General features: G+C 35.7%; 1 protein-coding gene across 3 annotated transcripts; it reads right to left on the bottom strand.

Annotated features, from left to right (window-relative positions):
- Positions 1-870: 870 nt before the first annotated feature.
- On the bottom strand, positions 871-11,457 carry LOC131872644 (uncharacterized). Of its 3 annotated transcripts, none has more exons than XM_059216114.1 (4): positions 11,225-11,457; positions 11,044-11,143; positions 1,296-1,646; positions 871-989 (listed from the first exon to the last, which is right to left on the bottom strand). In XM_059216114.1, the coding sequence occupies exons 1-4, from the start codon at positions 11,440-11,442 to the stop codon at positions 882-884; spliced, it is 777 nt and encodes a 258-aa protein (XP_059072097.1). In that variant the 5' UTR covers positions 11,443-11,457; the 3' UTR covers positions 871-881. The 3 variants fall into 3 exon arrangements, with proteins under 3 accessions (XP_059072097.1, XP_059072096.1, XP_059072098.1); XM_059216113.1 differs by having other exon boundaries at positions 878-1,079; XM_059216115.1 differs by lacking the exon at positions 871-989 and adding an exon at positions 996-1,122.
- Between the last annotated feature and the right edge of the window lie 11,534 nt (positions 11,458-22,991).

Consider the following 22,991-nt stretch of genomic DNA (forward strand, 5'->3'; position numbering starts at 1 on the left):
CTTCTGTATCTGCAAACTCTTAATGCATGAACAGCAAAAGAAGATATTAAATTGCAAACTTGCTCCTGCATCATATTCATGTTATCCTCTTTTCTTGAAAACATAACTCTGCTGCCCTAACTGGATCGAGGCACTCACCTACAAAATGTTCAACCACCCATCACAACATCACACTTGAAAACAACAAGAATAAATTTTCTAACTACTATAGTATTAACAGTCCCACCAAAATTGTTTAACCTCTACAACATTTGCAAACTTTATCTTAAGAGAGGTGTGCTTTGTTGTTATCTTTGCATCCATGTATGAGTATGTATTTAAAGGTAAACATCATTAAGGATTAATATAAAAATGTATTTAGGCTCCTTGCATGGTTGTTTATCAGCTTGCTGTAGGTGTGAAGTCCTTGTATCAGCAAACCAGCATAGAGGTGCTTTGTGACAGTCAATTTGGAGTTTCCTATGCAATGGTTATGGTTTGTTTCAAGGTCCATTTTCATGTCACACTTCTTTGATTATCTTCAAGATAGCACCTCAGGGAATACCCTCCACTGCCCACCCTTACCCCCACTCACCCACCCTTGGCCTAGCAAAGTCTAAAGCAGAAGCAAGTACCCATATCAATTGGTCAATTGTTGTCCCTACCTAATCATAAGTTGCAAGCTATTTGTTCTGAGTTTGATATCCCTAGTACTCAAGAATAGCCTGAATTTTCAGGATTTGGGAGCCTACAACTTTGAGTACCAACAGACACAATTCACATAACCTTCTAAACGAACTCAAAAACAAGATCTACACTAATCTGGTAGAAACCAGACAGTTGAAACGATTACTTCAATATTGTTAGCTGACATATACATGAGAAAAATTACCTTAAAAATATCACAGAATAGTGACACATCTGCACAGCTTCTTGGAGCTTTTTCTTAAAAACCACTTTAACTTGGACCACAATTTCTCCTTAGCACCAGATTCAATATATATGACGGCCTGAATATATTTATTTTCATTTAAAACAAGTTTACATACTTTGCAAAGAACTCCATTTTGTAGTGTTTCTACACAATCCCAGCCTCTTCCCTACAGAGAAATACACAGATCTAACAATAGTAGTCACTAACACCTACCTTAAACAGAAAAAAAAAAAAAAAATACAATCAGATACCATCAAGATTATAAAATTTGGTTAGTCCTTTTTAACAACAAATCAGTAAACAAATATTCTATCATCTTTATGCACCAAAGTTATATTTTATTGTCATATGTAATTAATGCTTTCAAGGTTTGAAAAAATACCTCAAAACCAAAAATGCCTAAAATTTCTTCAGATGCTGGTGGTACACAGCTCCTATAAATATAATAAATCTGCTTGGTATCTTCTATAGTACGTGAAGTTTCAGATAATCTTCTCCAGTTTCCATCTTTGTTTCTAGTATCATTGGATTGACCCTCCGTGTTTTGAGTTTGTGGATTTTGTAATTTTACATCTTTATATCCACTAGTAATTCCTTCCCGATGCTCATCTTTCATGCTGTAACTATCCTTTCCAACTTGTTCCTTGTTGACTTCCTTGAAGTTATTTCGGACTTCTATGCATTTGTAAGACATTCTATGGCCAGTTTCACTACAATGGTACTTTTCATCAATCTGTTATGAGAAAGAAGAGACAAAATGAAATGATATGAAAAATGAATAACTCTGCCAATAGGACTGGAAGAATCACATCTACCAGCCCTGAAGTTTGTCAACCATTGCAATTCATAAGTAGCTATGAATCCACAAATGCATTATGCACCCAAGAATTTGAGACCAACATCACCATCATCCAAAAGCAGTTAATAAGATGGACAAAAATTTAATTGTAGAAATTCAAACTACATGAGCAAGTAACATAAAAGCAAATGAAGGAAAAATTGCATTATGTGTTAGTGCTAGTAGAGCAGAAATTTACATGGATATTTCCTATTCCCTAAACTAAGCAAATGCAGTGGAGAAAAAAAATAAACAAATGTGCTCGTGATCTGTAGTTGGTTAGAAAACACTCTTTAACAGTTGGAACTTAGACATGTTATAAGCAGAAGCAATTAATTGCACAGTTGGAACTTAGACATGTTATAGGCAGAAGTAATTAACTGCAATAATTGTAACATAGAGATAAACCTAGAATTGTAACTAAATCTACTATGAATGAATGAAGATGACAACATATACAGAGACAATTTATTAATAAAGGAACCTTTTTTTTATTTGAGAGGGGTGTAGAGCTATCCTTCAGAAGATATGTAACCTATTAATCTCTGATCGTTACAAAGCAGTAGCAAACATTGAGAAGAGATGTGAAGCTAACATATTATTTTCTCAGTGATTCTTGCCTAGGGAATGACTACAGACCCCTCTCTACAGTATGCCCTCCTCTCCTTTGCACCATGTGTAGATGGTTAGAGAGGAGTAGATGAAGCAATTCCTATGTAGAATCTTAAGTCATTGTAGGACTGACTCATCTTGACAATTGGAAAAGACATAGCAATTGTTACCACTAAAAAAACAAATGGATCTATCATGACGTGGAACTCGTTAAATCACATTATTTCAATTCATTTTGGTTTTTTTTTAAACATTTTCGTACTCTATATTTTTGGAGCCTGTTGAATTGTTTTTCAAGATATATACCATCATTTGTGAAGGGATATGACTTAGAGAAAAATTTAAGCTTTCTGAAGCATATTCTGGTTTAGGATTTCAAGTATCTGTATAGAAACTAAAACCCCAAGATGGTGACGATTTTAAGGGGATTCTACGTCTGATTGCCATCTAGATCAATTTCCCCTCATTATGAATAATCCCAGTTGCCAATCTTTGGAAAGGTGACATAAATTAAATTTTCTAATTTTCAATTAACATAAGACCTTCTAAGTGTTGAAGTGATTCTCCTCAACTTGAGTGAGGTAATCCAAACAAATTGCATTCCTGATAATTGCATCAATTTCTGAGTATGAATTACAACAATCTAACATATACAATTATTGTGATTGCACTTGTTGCCTTATTCACAAGGATGAAGATCCTAACAATGAATAGACTCATGACACCTTCTACCACAATAATAGAACATGATAAGATGAAACCTATACCCCTTCTATATGTGTATGCTGGAACCCTACACTAATTTTGAACAAGTTGATCTGTTGTAACTAAAGGCACAGAGATCCACATCTAGAACATTTGCAGACGGGTTTGCTTCACTGATAGGTTAACACCATTCTTTTCAAATAAAAAACCTATCCAAAACACAATTCTTGGGCTTTATCTCTTCCTCAAGAGGTTTTCAAATTCAGAAAAGTCAATTATATATCAAAAAGGTATGCAGCTGTATAGAAAAACTAAATCCAGGGTTGAATCTAAGGTTTGGACAAGAACAAAAGATAAGAAGACAGCAGAGGAACGAGGAGATATATATTGAAGAGCTTTGATGCTGAAAAGATATATGTCAATGCACTCATCATCTTTATAACTTATGACTATTGTTCCTAATGGTGATCAATCAGACAACCTGGTAATGCTAGGAAGAATAAATTTCTCCTGGCTGTTGCAGTCACTGCCTTGCATTGGAATTAATTTCTGAGGACATAAGCAAAGAAATGCCTCAAATTTTGATTAATATTTGCACTCGGACGTCTAGTTTTGCATCGAAGAAGAGGATGTATCGAGAGTTGGAGGCTGATACCCATTCCTGTATGTTAGTTGAAGCCTTGAAACCATGAAGTAACAGGAGTTTAAGAAAAAGAAACATGCTAGGGAAAGATCAAGGGACATTCATCCATAAAGGAATGCACTGGGGACATGTGTCTTGGATGGGAAATGGGCAGGTGTTAGCCTGATTTAAGGGGAATGAGACCACAGTGGAAGGAACTTGTTCAGGAGTCGCAAAGAAAGATTGAATAGGATTGAGCGAGAAAAGAGGTTTGAAGCTAAGTGCTTAGGAGCTTGGGGAGCAGCCATGGAAAATAGTGTTGGGCTAAGAAAGCTTAGTAAAGATGAGATTTGCCTTTTTTATGTATTATTATATTTGATGTTTTTAAAGTTTTTATTATTATTTGCCTTTTTGACTTGAGAACTTTAAATCTTGGACAATACATTTGTTGCTTTATTTGGAGTTCCTCCTATCAGACATCAGAACTAGATATGACAACTTTTCCATTTTCATGTAGTTCTTTGGGAATGCATTCGTTCAAGCAGCAGTTATCAAATTTTGTCCAACTAGCAATTGTCTCCTAGTTGGAAGATGATAGGGATGTGAGTCCTTTGCATAAGGCCAAGCTTTGATGACCTTGTTGTATTGCCATTTCTTGCACTGGATTGCCATATAATGAATAGATCTTAAAAATCTGCAATTTTGCCTATAACAGCTTCTCATTGCCAATCAGTAGTTGTTTCACGTTCATTTGTCCCTTCTGTTTGTTGCCTTTGCAATGATAAACATTGAGTTGCCTTCAACTTGCAATTGGAAGACCGCCAAGTTCTTGGACAATAGGAAGACCCATATAAAACAGTTGAGCTTCCACTACATTGTTGATTTCTGTTTTTGTTGAGATGATAAACCTAAGTTGCTATATTGTGGGGTTTTTCGGGTGATTCCAGGTATGAAATGTACCAGAATTGGATTCTGAAATGAATCTCCTGTGGGTGCATCCGGGGTTCATGTTTTTAGATGCCAAAATATTTCCGAAATGTTTAGTGATTCTAGTTTTGATCTTTTTGATATTGAAAACTGAATTTAAATTAGTATGTTATGTTTCAAAATTTGAAATTTGTAATAGTTTTGTTTAGCATATGTATTTGTATATGACATTCTAAACTTAATTCTATTTATCAGCTATATATATATATATATATATATATATATATATATATATATATATATATATATATATATATATATATATATATATATATATATATATATATATATATATATATATATATGTGTATGTGTATGTGTATGTGTATGTATATATGTATATATATATACATATATACATACACATACACATATATACATATACATATACATATATATGTATATATGTATATGTATATGTATATATAGATATATATACACATATATATGTATGTATATGTATATATATGTATATACATACATACATACATATATTTTCGTATGAATGTACCGAAAACTGAATTTAAATTAGTATGTTATGTTTCAAAATTTGAAATTTGTAATAGTTTTGTTAGCATATGTATTTGTATATGACATTCTAAACTTAATTCTATTTTTCAGCTATATATATATATATATATATATACATACATACATACATATATTTTCGTATGAATGTACCAAAAACGTACGCAACCCCCAAAACAATTTCTGCCATACCACATTTTGTACCCACATACCCATTCCCGTTCCCATACCTGATTCAGCAATTCAGTGATAAACACATTGTTGAATTGATTTCCTATGTTTTGGCAGAACCCAACAACCATGTTACCTAGGTCATCACAAACTATTCCTCCAGCAGCTATCTTACCTAGGCTAGCATTTAGTTTGTGCTGTCGTCGAGGGTTGACCATACATCCTTCTCCCTCACTATGAAGATTGGCATGTTGTATTGAAAATGAAGGTTCCAATTTTTACCAATTGCTAAGTTCATCACATTCAAGGATTTATATTGGTTTCGGACAGTGGTTTGCAGACTGTAGTTCTACTCTGGACATTGGCCTTAATAGTTTTGATTATATTCCAAAAGTTATCAATATTTAACAGAGGTCCTTCCATTTTATTCTTTCCAAATATTCCAAAAGTTATCAATATTCAACAAAGGTCCTTCCATTTTATTCTTACCAAATATTCTAGACAATAATCATGGGTTGATCCTATGCATTAACTTTTTTATGCCCATGCTGCTCTGTATTTTGGACCATCCTTTTGGCATGTACTGCATGTCTATATTGAGTTGGCTAGATTTGAATGCTTCTACCTAACTCGGCAATATTCTTTGGCCAACTTGCAAGGGAAGAATAGATATGTTGAGTTTTTTATTGATGACTTACAGTTAGGGCACATGATTGGCCCCCATATTTCTTTTCGTTTTAGGCTTTCACCAATAAGAACTTTGCCATATGGAAGATACCACAGGAAGAGTTTTATTTTGGACCAATTGTCGGTGCCCTGCCATAGGCTCCATTTTTGTAACCTACAGGAGTTCAAAAGTTGGTATCTTCTCACTACTGTGCATGCTCCTGAATTAGTGTGAGATCAAATTATAGTATCTGAACCCTTTATATTCGTGACCAATTTGCTATGCTATTTCATCAGTGTTCCATGGGGACGCGTCCCGCATCTGATTAGGCTCCATATAACAACACAATTAGCATTGAAGAAATCTTGGTATTTAGATTTAGTATTTCAAATTTCCTATAGTTTCAATTGAAATGTAATTCTTATACTGTTATACTGTCATACATCTTTTCAAAACTAGTTTTTCAAGTACTATATGTATATGTATAACTATATAAGCACCACCACCCCGCCAGTGGGTTTGAGTCACAGTATATGTATAACTATATATGCATGGGGGCATTGGCCCCCAGTGGGTTTGAGTCACAGCATATCATTTTTCAAGATTTTAATCACTTATAAGTTGTCAATCAATTGTCAATAAATCCTTTCAATTGCCCAACAATCAGTTCATGCTATTGACAATCCTTTCAATTGTCAATAAATCCTTTCAATTGCCCAACAATTCCCTCCCTTGATGGAAATCCTGCCAAAAACATTAAATGCACCCCTGTGGCTCCACAAAAAAAAGTGCATAAGTCACCAAAACTGTCGGAGCATTAAAAGCCTTGAGTGTCAATAACGCCATCCAGAAGTGTTGCCAGCCGGAAGTAAGCTTGGAAGACTTCGGAGACCTGGGTCACCGTAGTTGGGGAACTTAGGAGACCTGGGTCACCGTAGTTGGGGAACTTCGGTGTTCCGGGGTTGAAGAACAAAGAACTTGAGAACCTGGGGGTTCCGGAGTTCCGAGGTTGAAGACTTAGGAACTTCTGAGACCTGGGTCACCGAAGTTGGGGGAACTTCGGAGACTTGGGTCACCGAAGTTGGGAAGACTTGGGAACCTGGGAACTTCGGGGTTCCGAAGTTCCGAGGCAAGAGAACAAGAGACCAAGGAAGGGAACTTCGGAACCTCGGGGTTCCGGAGTTCCAGGAAAGAGAGAGGAAGAGAAGGCTTGGGAAAGGAACTTCGGACAAGACAACACTTCATACTTTATGATTCCATCATCTTCTCCTGGATCAAACTGGGGCAGCGCTGGTCCATGGAACATATCTCTGATCGGTTCTCATTGATGGACCAAGGGTGTCATAAAAATGACAACAGCTACCACATACATCAAGACAAAATTGCCACAACACATATGTAACCGATGCTAACACAAACCAAACTGCCACCGTTCTGCTTCTAGCGGTTTCGGCACTAAGAAAATTGTTCTCTATTTATGTTCTATTTCATTGGAAACTAGTTCAGTTATGTTTGACTATAGCATGTTCAGATCACCTGCAACCTATGCAGTCCACCCTCAAACTCAAATACTTCATTCATGTTAAATTCACAAGAGAACCATCTAGAGTGTTTCAAGTCACATAGTTACTTTGACTAATCAATGAAACTTTTCATGAACAAATTTAGATCAAATGTGGAAAGAGCATGTTGAGCATACAACAGAAACAGACATCGACATTAATATGTCATTAAGCAATTCCCGATCAAATAAGTTTAAATAGGATGATGTTATCAAACAAATATCGATTAAGACCCTTAAGACATAGTCGGCAATTAATAACTTATGATTAGACAATAAGAAATATTTATGAAGAAGTATGTTTAAGGGAAAGGATATTAAGTAAATTAACTAATAATATTTAGTGGAGGACGCGGCTGTTAGAGAAAACCATTCCATTGAAAAGATATTACTCTTGGCACTGGAGCTATTCAATACATATTTAGAGAGAGAAGATAGAATATCGGGAAGGGGTCGAATGGATTGAGATTTATAGTCTGTGCTCATTAATAAGAAATTATTATCGATCAGTTCAGATCAGAACTGTTATTTAGTTAAAGGCAGAAAATCCTTGTTCCTAGTGGTATGCATGGTGATGTGCTTAATATGTATGCTTAGTATATGAAGCCCAATAATGTCTTTATGCAGAATTTTAACAATAATATTAACATAGTCTGAAATATATATCATAGTAATACATAGTTTCATGACAGTGGCAGACCAGATCTGACATGCATCAGATCTGTCTACCATTACCAGCCACTAAATATATTCATAACTAATAATGTTTTTGCAGTGGTAGTATTAATAGTAGGCTATTGGTAAATATATAAATAAACATATACATATTTATAGAAATGGTAATTTAAATGAACAAAATAAATCAGAGACTATAAATCTGATTGAATTATCAATTCAATATTAGGAAAAAGATTATGTTATAACTGATTTTTATTCATGTTAAGATAGATTTGTCTCCTACTCAAGTTAGTTTTGTGTCAAAATGTATAGAAATAGAATTGATTATGGTAAAAACGGGCCTAAACCTAACAGGGGATATTACATAGTTTGCCAAATCAATCCTAATTGCAAGTAATGCTACTATGATCAAAATAAACACATTTTCTAAATTCATCCTTTCTGTTTCTCATACATTATTAGAGTTTATTTTGTGTATTTATATAGTTTACTTTATTTGCTGAGTTTTTCACCAAGTCGGAGTTTTTAAACTGTGAAAGAGACATTGCTTGGAGCTCTATTTCTCTAACGTGAGCAAAGCTGCCACATACATCAAGACAAAATTGCCACAACACATATGTAACCGATGCTAACACAAACCAAACTGCCACCCTGCTGCTTCTAGCGGTTTCGGCACTAAGAAAATTGTTCTCTATTTATGTTCTATTTCATTGGAAACTAGTTCAGTTATGTTTGACTATAGCATGTTCAGATCACCTCAGAATCGCCTGCAACCTATGCAGTCCACCCTCAAACTTGAATACTACATTCATGTTAAAATCATTACAAGAGAACCATCTAGAGTGTTTCAAGTCACATAGTTACTTTGACTAATCAATTTCGTGAACAAATTTAGATCAAATGTGGAAAGAGCATGTTGAGCATACAACAGAAACAGACTGCTTGTTCTGATCTCCTCTTTCCTTCTGAATATTAGTGGACAGTTGGACTTGTGATGAGAGTGAGAATTGTGATTACAATCTCCCTCTAGCACTTTCAATCAAAGATGGGGGCTATAAAGTCTAGGAGATTCACTTTTTTGTCCTTAATAGGCTGGTGAAACTTTTATGAGAGTCACAAGTGCATGTGGATCTGCTTACCAATTTTCTAGTGATGGATTAACAGTTACAATAATTTTAACTGCTGAATCTACAGTTATACTCTGCATATGGGGGGATGAGACTTAATGAAGCGTGTGGTGATCTACAGCAGTTACAACAATAATAGAGGTTTTTTCTTGCCCATGGCACAGATGTTCACTAGAAGTGTTCCTCAGATGCAACAAATGTCATATGGATGAATAGTAAATCTGGCCATCCATTTTGAGTGTCGTATCAGGTCTGCAACTGTTATATGCTTTATAAATCTACCCTTCTTACTTCCTGTGTAGTTATAGTGTAATTGGAAGAAAGTTTCCCTGTTAGATACTGTCTATGTATTCAGATAACAGTCAGACTATTGTCTAGCACTGCTAAATGTTCTTTTGTTTCCTTCTTATTGCAGAATAATGTGACTGTTGACTCTGCAGGCCACATTGCATGTGTTCATTTCCTTAGTCTATGTAAAGGACGCTAGCATGAAAGAGGTTTATGATTTGCATTTATATTTCTTTACTCATTTGAATAGTGTAAGTGAAAGTAGTATAATTGTACTTCTCACAGACTGTATGTGATGCACATGATGAAGATTTATATGCATAGTTGCATTTTACCATCACTTTGGTTGATTTACAATGGGACTCCCACTGAGTGATTTCCTCACACACCCAAGATGGTATGATATGGTCTGTTTAATTGTTACAATCGAGTGCCTTGTTGGTGACCAATGATAAAAGCATGTAAATGGTATCTGCTTAAATGAATATTCCATTTGCAGACTACAACAACTTGTCAGCTTTGAAAGAGTAGTTCATATTGTCTAGAAGAGCATAGCTGCTTGTATCCTATATTCTTCCAATATTGGACCATGAAAAGAGAATAACAAGGGAGCATCACAGGAATGTATGGAAGCATGTAGCATGTGAATTTTAAATTCGAGTTCTCAGCCTCTGTTTGTCTGAGTTTGTCGTAGGGGAGATGCAGGGGAATGGGGGCATAATTTTTAGATGCAAAACTGATTTGGATTTTTGGGAAGGCAAAAGGCAGCTATTAAAATAATTTTAAAAAATTAAAGTAATTGAACTGTCAAAGAGTAAATACAGTGTGTTGAATTTGCAATGATAATCTCCCCACTTTAATATTTTTTTTTAAGAATTTTATCTTTTTTTTTTTTTTTGAACTTACCTTTTCTATTTCTATGTACCAATGGAAAACTCAATCTAACCCTCAAATAAGGGAATGTCCCCTCTAAACCCCCAAATCCAAGGAACACTGCTTAACCTAAACCTCGTTTCTATTGAAATCTTCTGCAATGTTCCACCAAGATCCAGCCACACAAGAATATACATCCATACAAAGTCTCTGAGACAGCTTACACGTCACAAGGCTATTTCACTTTCTCCAACTGTATCTTGTTAAAATTTAGTTATACGGCTGAAAAATCCTTCAATATTCCATAAGAGAATCTCAAATCCAAAAAATTCAATTTGGACAAGAGAACGTCTAAAACTCTATAAATTTAGGACTATAAAATCTTAGGATGAATTTTTTTCACTATAAACGTTTTTCAAATTCGGGTGAAGAAACACAGATAAAAGTGAATAATAATGGCTAGCTTATCTTGCCTTCTCGGAATAAGCACATTGGAAACAGCCCGTCGAGGGCGAACACTCAAAACTTTTGTTGCCTGTCATAAACCTCTCCCGGAGCTCTCGTTTTTGTAGGCTGCAAGGCAAAGGCACATACATGTGATGTCCTGTCCTGTCTACTTCATCGTTAAAATTAAAACAAGGAAGAAAGATGGACCTGAAGCCTTGCGCTCCGGAGCATTTTATCAGGAACAAGAGCAGGAGCTGCGGGATTGTCATCACTGACCACCTCCTCGCAGAGCCTGCCATTCCCTCTCGCATGGCTATCGTATTATTTAAGTCATTGACATCTTTCATGCGTTTGCAGTTTGTTTTTGTTTTTTTTTTGTTCTCCCAATCGATCAACTGGTAAGACCACAAATGGGAACTCTCCATTATAGATAACCTAATTAAAATATGTAGTGAAAATTGCCACGTAATGCTATAATATTGGTGAAGGCTAAGCACTATATTATATTTGTTTATGGGCATTGCCTGTAAAATCTGTTTTCGATGCTTCACATATATGGACATACTAATGCCTCATAAAATATAATCACTTTGTTAGATATGGTAGTGATTTTCAAAAGATATGATGATCATTGGGTTAGTGCATTTTGTCATGGTTTTTTTTAGGTATTTCACATGGATTCAACTTTTAATTTGGTTGCGGTGTAGATGAAGTTTGTTGCATATCGTAGGCTAAACTTTCAATTCTTCTCAATAAAAAAAGAATACAGTCAACAATTTTGTCAAATGTAATTGTGGTGATCAAAAAATTTGATATTCATTTGGAGAATAAAAATTAGAGAAAATGAGGTGTTCATCTCACAGTGCAACAATTAAGTTGTGACATTGTTTTTTATTGTTTTTTTTTTGGAAAAAGTGGCAAGCCACTAATATATTAATATAAGATATAAGGTTACGAGTTGGTTCAAAGAGCATACCAGGAGGAAAGAGCCAACAAGAAAACCTCTGGTTATAGCTCTAATTTTGACACATTTACAATTCAAATTTGAGATTTGATAAGAAAATCTCAATTACAATTCTTAATTACAAACTATATTAAGCTTATATATGTGCAAAGTACAAAATGGCATATGACCATACAAAGATGGGGTAATTTTAAATGAAATTTTTGCCTTTTGGAAGCCAAATACCCCAATGTTGTTGACCAAAAATTGCAAGGAGTTGGAAGACATAATCGTGACTAACAAACCGGTCGATGAGGAGGCCAGCTAGGCATGACCGAAGTGTGGTGAATTGTGGATTATGTCCAAAAACCTCGTAGTTGTTAATACAAATTCCCCACAAATTCCGCTTGTTGTATCTGATGATGCGAGATCATATACCACACCAAAATTGGAGTCGAAGGGCTATGGGAGAAAATTGTTATTCATCCATAGCATCTGGTTGAATAACATTCTCATGCAGCTACCCCTATAAAACACCTCCTTCATCCCCCACAGACATAACCCTTTCATGAACAAGAAAAGCATTTAACAGATCATTAGTCCCCTATTTTTTTCATGATACAAAATTGGAGGCATGGTTACAAAAAACAAAAAAGCATACTGGTTGCCGATCATTCTTTCATGGCTACTGGAGCCACAAAATTCACATCAGGTTATTCTTGAGCTCCTTTTGCAGGCCTATCTCTGTCTTGTATATAATCCTGACCAAATTGGGGGTCCCCCATTCTCAACGTAGCATTGAGGTCAGGAACAATTTGTTGTTGAGGCCAAGTTGTTTCTCTGGTCCTTTCATTGCTTAGTAGCATTAAAAGAGCATTAACCTTTTGCTTGGTGTTGTCAACTAAATCACGACCATAGGTTCTATGGTATCTATCCAGTGTCATTTGAAGAAACCTAAAATTATGCATTTCCAGGGTGTTTTTGATGCTATCATATAGTGAAACATATGCGTGCCCATTTTGGAGTAAATACCTTAGAAAAAGACCTCCTATTTCAGCTTCACCCTCCCACATATCATACTTTTGAACAACAAAGATTAACTCATTGGAAGGAAGATAAACATCACGTGCCACTCTTTCAGCTATAATCTCCATTAATTCTAACGACTGTAGAAGTTCCAGCATGTTTGAGAGAAAATTTGACAGTAATTGGGAGGGGAAGATAAGTCTACTTGCCTGGAGAAATAGGATTTCCTCTCCTATAATCCTTTTCACACTTCTCCTTGTGTGGTTACTTTGAACATGAAAAACTTGTCCCAAGATTTCATCAGTGATATGGCTTGAAAATGGGTGCTCCCAGCCTATCACCGAGATCATGACTCTGTAGTTTTGTGGCTTGTAGTCCATCTTACACCTGCAATTCCTCTATTGAAGCTTCTCGATGTATGGCAAATTTGAATTTTATGTGAGTTACTTCGGCTTAAACCCTCGATTTATCTATTTTCCTTCTTCTGTAATTGCTTATTACCCAAAATTGCACCTTCTCATTAGGTCAAGAACCACTTCCTTCATAGTAATTTTGTTTTTGAACCAATTTCCATTGGTTTTCATTGTTTCCAACAATTTTGTGGATACAATACCAAGTATTGAGCCTTATTTATCTTGTTAGTTGGGTGATGGCGTATGCGTGAAGGATCTGCCACATGTCTACAAATTGCTACATGTGAAAGTGGTGGATCAGTCGGCCTTCAGTCTACACAAACAGTCGAAGCTATGAAAAAATCGTTCGCAAGTGTGTTATAATGAGCCTTTACGAAAGCTGATAAGTGTGAAGAACCCGCCACATGTCTACAAATTAATACATGTGAATGGTGGAGTATTCAGCCTTCAATCTACATGAGCGGTCATAGCTATGAAAGGAGCACTCGCAGGTGAGTAATAATTAGCCTTTACAATAGTTGATATGAACCTAAACTTCAAATTGAAGGTTATTATTCATATCACCTTGTCATGATTATTTAATTGCCCTTATCATCATTTAGGATTTGTTGAAGGTGAGGGAATAAATTGACATCAATGCTCTCGTTAATTGTTTCAACTTCCACACGGTCACACCCCATATTTGCCAGCACGTCCACCAATTTGTTGCCCTCTCTAAATGTATGTGAAATGGCATATGTTTCAAAAGAGTTTAGTAGATCCCTTATTTGATTAAGAACAGAACTAATATGCCAGTTAAAGGATTTTCTGAGTTTGCATGCATTGGTGATTAAAATGGAATCACCTTCAATATATATTTTGTGAATCCTCATTTTTTTTGCTAGTGACGCCCGTATAGGAGAGCTTGGGCTTTTGCAAGATTGTTTGTTCCTTGGGGTAGTGAAGAATATTTGAAGGCTAATAACTCCCCTTCATGATTTCTAATACACACTCCTACCCCCGACTCACCTAGGTTACCCCTTGAAGCTCCATCAAAGTTGAGCTTTGCAAAATCGAATTGAAGGGGTTGCCAAATTGTATGTGTTCTATCATTCCTTGATTTACCTATTGAGGATTGGTTACCATTGGCTGGTAGACATATACCCTTCCATTTTTTTTAATTCACCCTCCCATGAAGTGAACAATGCATTACTCTTCTGATGTTTTTGAACATAGGTGTTCACTAGCTCAGTGATTGAATTTTCTATTTCACAAATCACTTTCTCTATGGGTGAGGTATGTTGTCTGGAAATCCTCTTGTTTCGTTCCCACCATATTGACCATATGATTGTAGCTAGAATGATTGTCCATATACATGAGAAAAAAGAAGATTTGGAGAGAATGGACCAAATATGAAAGAGCTCCCAAATTGTGTTTGGTAAAGGCATAGATAGCTCTAATTTTATCATAACAAAACACCAACATTGGTGTGCAAATGGGCATTGGACAAATAAATGATCCATGTTTTCAAATTCCTAGTCACACAGTACAAATTTAAACTGTTGTGCTATCTGAAGTTTGACAAGCTTGTCATTAGTAAGGATTCTTTTCTTTAATGCCAACTAAGAGAAGCACCCTGCTTTTGGCATGATTACATTATTCTAGCAAAAGGAAAAGGCTTTGTGGGTTTGTTGTTGGTTTATCATGTGTTGGAGTGTTGAATAACCATTTTGGATTGTATAGTTTCCATTTGCAGATGGGGCCCATATGAGTTTGTCCTCCTTATTTGTCAAGTAAATTGTTCTTTGTGTAAATACTAATTGAAGTAGCTTTTTTGGCTCTTCTTTAATTTCAACCTCATTGATGTCCTTCTAGATGATTTTCCCTGAGCAGATAGTCCACTTACATAGTTTACTAGCTTATGACCCCATTTCATGATGAAAATCGGTATCACCTGTTGCAATTGGTTGTTTTGAGCCAGAGGGGGGTAACCATTCCATGAATCAAACCAAAAATTAACCAACTCCCCATTATGGACTTGCCAAGATATATACTTTGTCACTAAATCTCTGGAGGATATCATAAAGTTCCACATTGTTGAACCATCCGGAGGATTTGATATGGAGAAGATTCTAAGAGGATTGCATGAGTCTAGGTATTTGGCCTGCATGATTTGGCACCACTTTGATTCTGAGTTTGTATACATTCTTCATACTAGTTTTCCTCCAAAGGCTTTGTTTCACTTAACTAAGTAGTGCAACCCTACCCCTCCTGATTGTTTCTCAATTGCCATATTATTTAATGAGATTAATGGGATCTTTTTGTCTTCTCGTATGTTCCCTTTCTAGAGAAAGGTTCTAATGATCTTTTCAATTTGCAGTATCACAGACTTTGGGGCTTTAAGAACTAAAATGTAGTAATTAGGAAGGGTAGTTAAAATAGATTTAATAAGTAGAATTTGACCTACAAGAGACAACCATCGAGCCTTCCATGATGATATATTGTGCTTAATCCTTTCAATCACAATTTTCCAATAGGAGGTCTTATTAGCTCTCGGGAATAGAGGTATACCTAAGTATATGCTTGGTAAGTCATTTGCCTTAAAGCTAAGAATTTTAATGATTGTTTTCCTTATAGGAGCCTTGATATTAAGAATGTATATTGTGGATTTATGGATATTGATATGTTGACATGATACTGATGTGTATAACTCCAGAGCCTTCTTCATTTGACTTGCTTCACAAGCTGAAGATTTGGCATATAGCAATGTATCATTAGCGAAGAGGGAGTGTGTAATAGATATGGATGTGTCTGGTAAGTATATCCCTTGCCAAAGACCCCTTCCATGATTGGATTTGATCAATCTATTGAAGCCTTCTACCATAATGATGAATAAGAAAGGAGATAAAGGATCTCCTTGCCTTACTCCTTGGGTGGCTGCAAAAAAAATAGTTGGAGTTCCATTTATAATGACTGAAAAGTGATCTCCTAAGATGCATGCTTTTGTCCAATTGCACCATTTCTCAGAGAATCCAAACTTATGCAAGACTTTAAGTAAAAAACTCCATTTCACCTTATCATAAGCTTTCATCATGTCAATTTTTGCAATAAAGGATGGCATGTGTGAAGTGTTAACTGAATGTAGGACCTCATGTGCTATTAGTACCCCTTTAACTATTTCTTTTCCTGGTACAAAGCCACCTTGTTCTAGGGAGACAATGTTTGGGATTAAGTGTTGTAATCATAGATACATGGCCTTGGTGATGATCTTATAGATAATATTGCACAATGAGATAGGCCTAAAGTTTGCAAATGTTTTTGGCTCTTTCACTTTTGGGATAATGACAATGTTTGTGACATTGAAATTCTTTAGAACTATTTTTCTTTTTCTTGACTCTTCAATTGCAGCCAACAGATCAAACCCTAATACATCCCAGCATTTTTGGAAAAACAATGCAGTGAATCCATCGAGGCCTGGTGCTTTATCAACAGCTAGTGAGAATACTACTTTCTTAACCTCTTCAATAGTTAATGGTTTCAATAGGTCTTCATTGTCTTGTGTAATAATTTGTGGAATGACATCCAAGATTTCTATTTCATCTTGATGGGAGGCTAAATGAGGTACATTGGTCGGAGCTAAAAGATTTTTGAAAAAGCTAACACCTTTATTTTGGATGTCGGATGCATTGGTGAGTGTGTTACCTGTAATATGATCATTAATGGAGAATATTGTTGATGATGCACGTCTGGACTTGGCAGATTCATGAAAAAAAAATTGTGTTCATGTCCCTTCTTTTAGCCATAAATCCCTAGATTTGTACCTCCAGTATATTTCCTCTCTCTTACTCAATTCTTCCCAAGTCTCTTGTAACTCTTTTTTTCTTATCATATGTAACTGAATCAAGGCCATGGATAATTATAGTCTCCTGAATGTCTGATAGTTGCTTTTCAACTGAACTTTTCTCAACAATTTTTTTTAAAAACTTCCACATTCCACACTTTTATTTTTCTCTTGACATATTGCATTTTCCTGTCTAGTAGGAACATTTTGTTACCCTTTTGATGAGGAGCACTTACCCACCATTGCTTTAGGAGTGGAAGAAAATGTGGATGCCTGAACCACATTTTTTCAAATTTGAAGGAGGGGCAATGCACATAAGCTTTCTGGCCATTCATAACTTGTAATGAAATAGCATAGTGGTCTGAGCATACAAGAGGTAATATATCATATTCCATTTTAACATTTTGAAGAAACCATTGTTGGGATATGAGAAATTTTTCTAGTCATTCTGCAATTTCTAAGAAATTCTTCCTTCTATTGGTCCATGTAAACTGGCCCTTAACATGAACTACATCTTTTAAGTCATTATCAGAGATGAAGGATACAAAATCTTGAATAGTTTTTTCGGGGGGACAGATTCCACCTTTTTTCTCATGGCTAGAAGTAACTGTATTAAAGTCTCCTCCCAGAACGACATTATGGTCTGCATATTGCTGAATGAAATTTGTTAGGATATCCCATAGTCTTTTTTTTTCATGAGTGGGGGTCAGTCCATAAACATTGATCAGCTTAAAGGATAGATCAAATTTTTGAATGCTAATAACCTGCCAATTATTTCCTTGATGTAATGTCTCTGCAACTACTATTTTTGGGTTCCATAAAGTAACAAGTCCTCTAGAGTCTCCTGCTACTGGAACATGAGCTTATTTCCATTTGGTCCATTTGGAAAATATCTCTAGAAAGGTGTCATGGGAGAATTTTGTTTCTTGTAGCATAACTATATCTGCCCCTGATGAGTCAATTTGTTTCTTGACTCTCTTTCTCTTGTTAGAGGCATTAATGCCTCTGACATTCCATGAGATGGTTTTAATTATTGTCGGGGAGAGCAACATGCCCTCCTTGGTCTTTTAGATGAAGAGAATTTCCCATCAAGAGTGGTTTGGATACCAGCCTCTATTTCCTCCTTTGTTTTGGTCTTATTAGATTTCTTTCCCCTCTATTATTTCTTTGGGCTCTGACTTTGGGCAGGGGATTGCATAATTGAAAGAGTTTGGGAATAATCAAAGGATAAATCTATTAACTGCTCATTAACACCTTGGTGGTCCTTATCTGTCTCGGCCTCCATTGAATTCATGAGAGATAAAGATTGTGAATTTTGGCAACCAGTTAATGGAGAAAAACTTTGGTACATTAGTCCTTCATCTTCAGTCGATCTGGTGTACTCATTATTCTGATGGCTTGTTAAGGTTAACTTACCAAACAAATTATCATTATATGTTCTATCTTTGCAGCCCTCTTTATCTAACTTTTGAATTAGCAACTTTGTCCATATGTGGTATTTGTTCTGCATTTACAACTGGATTATTCTCCTTTAATATTTGTTATGCTATTTCATCAAACAGTTGAGATACTGTTGAATCCAATAGTTCCTCCACCATCTTTCCTAGGCTGGGTGTAAACCTAAATTGTCCTTGTGAGTAATTAGATGGTAAGTTGATGATTCCCTTTTGAGGGGCCATCAAGATATTCATGGTATTTCTATCAAACATTAACTTCAGCATAAGATCATCAATAGGAAAAGCAATTTACCTAGCTATGCCTGGGTACTTGGGATACAATAGAGATCTCCCAACTGCTTTCACCTTGCCATGACTGTTCCACATTGAACTGAGAAGATGACAGATTAAAGGTGTGTTTTGAGAATTAGTAACAACGTGTAGACCACCTTGGGATATTAGGCAGTGGCTTGATATTTCCTTTTTGTTTTTTATCAATAGTAAGTATTGGTTTCCCTATAGGGCAGATTCTTTTAAAGAGAGGGCATCATATTTGTTATTTTTCCAACAAAGCATTTGTGAATCCCTGTTTTCCTGGCTTTGCATATCTGATATGGTTTTTTTTATTTGATTATTCCACATTGATCTGAGAAATTTGTCAATTTGAGGGTTAGCCAATGTGCACAAACCTTTTTTGAGTAGTAGATGGCAGGTTGGTAATCCCTTATTTCTCCTTACTAATGATGCACAATGGGTTTTCTGGAGATCATTTTCCTGTAACAATTCTTGGGAGTCATTTTCTTGTACCAAGGGGACATGAGAATCCTTGTTACTAGTGCATATCATTTATGGATCCCTGTTTTCCTGGCTTGGAGTATCTAGTTTGGTTGTTTTTTGATTGGCTTCACATGTATGACCATGCATCGAGCACATTAGAGGGCCTAAAGAATGATCATTATAGACTATAATTGTCTCACATTGGCCTTCTTGACACCGAAAATTAAAATGGCCCAAGGAATCTAAAAGGCGGTCCACTTCTATTGGTTTTTGAATAGAAATCTCTTGCTTCCATGTGCCAAATTTGGACGTAATAGATAGAGTGGTGGGAAATGACTTTTCTACTTCCAACAACAAGCATACTCTAACTGTGAGATGAGTCAACTCATAAGGAATAAGGTCATGTTGGATGAAGATTCCTAATTTATTTGACAAGATTTCAATGAGATCCAAATCCCTAAACTCTAAAGGTAATGCAGGGAAGGAGATCCAAAATGGGGCAAATTTACAGATGGTCTCATCCACCTTGAAATTTGGGATCCAAGGAATAGTGAAAAGACCATATCCTTTGCAGAACCACCCCTTAAATCTATGAGCGAGGTTTCTCTCTTCTTCTGAATGAAAAATAGCAATGAAAAACCCTACCCCATTATCTATATAATTTATTTTTTTAAGCCCTTTCCATTTTTTTGTTTCCCATGTTTGTAAATATAAAAAGGATGGTATAAATTTCCAAAACTTACCAATTAGTTCTCTCCCCCAAAGATGTGATACTTGTGGCCTAGTCAAGTGGTCTAGGAGTGTAACCCTTGGCACGACATCATCACGATTTGTGTTTCCCTTCACAAGCTTTTTTTGCTCTTTCTTCCTCTAGACCCTAAGCTCTACTCTCCTTGCATAGTGAGCTTTTGGAATAACGACCACTCTATTTTCTTGTTGAATTTTTAAGTTGTTCAGGCCTGATAGGAATCTCGGGTTCTTTATCGTAACAATATTTAGCTAGGATACATACGATGGCACCATCTGCCACTATCTTCTTGGATGGGTCTTGTGTATTTTAATTTTTTCAAGAACCCTCTATCTTTTTTCTGGTTCACATTCATATTGGGGTAGGGATTCATTACAAATGTAAAAAACTTCATGTTTCTTTTTGCTTAGTTGTCTGGGTTGATACCATTGGGTCTGTAATGTATTGATCAGTATTGTGCCTTCTCTCTGCACTTTTCTATCTGCATACGGGCCCCTGTGGTACGATCTCCCAGTCTGGGACCGCTGACTGCTCTATTCTCTATAGCTACTATGGGAAAAAAATTGAATTTTTTTTCCCGCCCAAGGCCATCCACCATAAGCAGTGCCCATCTCCCTCTCCAAGTTGTGACATTGTTGATATTGCAACCAAGGTTGAAATCTTGATTGGGCTATTGTGATCACAAGCTTTATACCCTCATTGATCCAATATGCTTACAAGTTTGAATTTTCATGTTGATGTTGTCGGTGTTCATGCCAAGTGACTTAGTGTTAACTGTACTTCAGACTCTTGTTGGGCTAGTGTGCTCATAGGCTTTGCACCCTTGTTGAGCTATTGTGTTCACATATCTAGACTATTTATGTTGAGGTTGTGTGTTCATATTGGGGATGAGGTCCCTCGTTTGTAGCCACATTTGGCTCAGGCTAGGCTAAAATCTTGTGCTTACTGATCAAAATAAAAAATAAAAAAAGATGAGTGGTGACAAATTTTATCAAATAAGCAAGTTCATATTTGATACATCTACACTTTCTTCCCTCTTAAATTAATGAATGATGGCAACGTGATCGTAACTCGCTTCTGAATTAAAATATAATTCCTTTTCACACAATCGAATCTAGAAGCATCAAAAGGAATTATAGCATGGATTGTGGAAATCTGATAGCATTAATTAAAATATATTTTCCCAATCACTTACAGCTTGTTTTCATGAAACAAAAGCTTTTAAATTAACATGTTGTACCCATACAAAAATTTCATATTGAGTCAAGTCTATCAACTAGACATCTTCATATGTTCAAAATCTTATGGGCTTCAACACATTGTTTTAATGGTCCTTTTGGCGAACCTTACAAAATGACAAGTTTAAGCACTTGGAAAAATCAACACACATTTGCAAAGGGTGGGTAACGATATGGCAAGTATAAAGTACTAGTGCATATGAAAGGAGAATGATGCATTATTACAAAAAGATTTATCTTTAAAATTGCATATGTATTAGTGCATGAAGAGCACAACGTTATACTCAAAGTGGGGGCTAAATCAGTATAATGACAAATTTTACCAATTCAAACTTTTATCATCCACAATAATATTATTCACTAAATTCCAGCAATCATGCACATAAGAACACAATAACACAAGGTTTTACATGGAAACCCAAATGGGAGAAAACCACACTAATTATTGCTTTTATATATTTATTCTTTTACAATGTTTTCTAGGCACCAACCCCTAACTTTGTTTGTGAGCACCAACTCATTTGAAGCACCAACTCCCACTTCAGAATTTGTGAGCACCAACCCACTAGAAGCACCAACTCCCACTTCAGAATTTGTGAGCACCAACCCATTGAAAGAACCAACTCCCACTTTAGAATTTGTGAGCACCAACCCACTAGAAGCACCAAATCCTGCTTCTAAATTCGCAAGCACCAACCCACTTCACATAATTATGAATTTTCACCTTGACAGTGTTGCTATAACAACGGATGATGGACATCTAATTTCCTTCATTATTCTCCTTTTTCTCCTTTAAATCTGCACATACTTTCCTTCTTAATTTGCATCTATGTATTCTCCTATATCTACATATACATCTCCTTTATATTTGCCATACAAACTACTCATAATAATTTCTTCAAAATGCTTCATAAATTTGTAATAGTCTTTTGTATACTCCTCATAAATTTATTCATACAGACCTTATAAATCTGCACTTTATCTTTTCTAATGACTCCTCATCAACCTTGTGTATACTTTCTTCTCTTCCTTATTCAACACACACTCCCAATCACTCTTCTCAATGATCATATATCTTCCTTATGTCACTTCATAGATGTAGGTGATCCTTTTCAAGCTCATACTCTTTTATTTAAACATACACTCTTTGTTGTTCTAGTCTGAGTGTTGCCTTTGATAATCTCAAACACTTTACTTCATCACTATATTCATCACATCTATAGCTACTTCACACCACACACTTCATTCATCTCACTTACACAATTCACTCCAATCTTATATCTTCTTGAAAGAATGTGACTTCTCTTAAAGAGATACTTTTTATAAAATGGGACATATTTTTTTTCATCAACAATCTTAGCTCTCATTGTAATAGGTGTTTTCATTTTTCACTAATTTATGTCTTGTTAAGTATCATAATCGCTTTTGTTGGCAGTAGGGCAACAACAATGCTGGAAAACTAAGAGGGGAGGGGAGGTGGATCAGTTTTCACCAAACTCAAACAAATTAACCTCAACTTTAGATCTGATGAACAACAATAGCAAAGATAAACACCACATCAACAACACACATA

The sequence above is a fragment of the Cryptomeria japonica genome, unplaced genomic scaffold (genome assembly GCF_030272615.1).
Source record: "Cryptomeria japonica unplaced genomic scaffold, Sugi_1.0 HiC_scaffold_705, whole genome shotgun sequence".
Taxonomy (NCBI): Eukaryota; Viridiplantae; Streptophyta; class Pinopsida; order Cupressales; family Cupressaceae; genus Cryptomeria; species Cryptomeria japonica.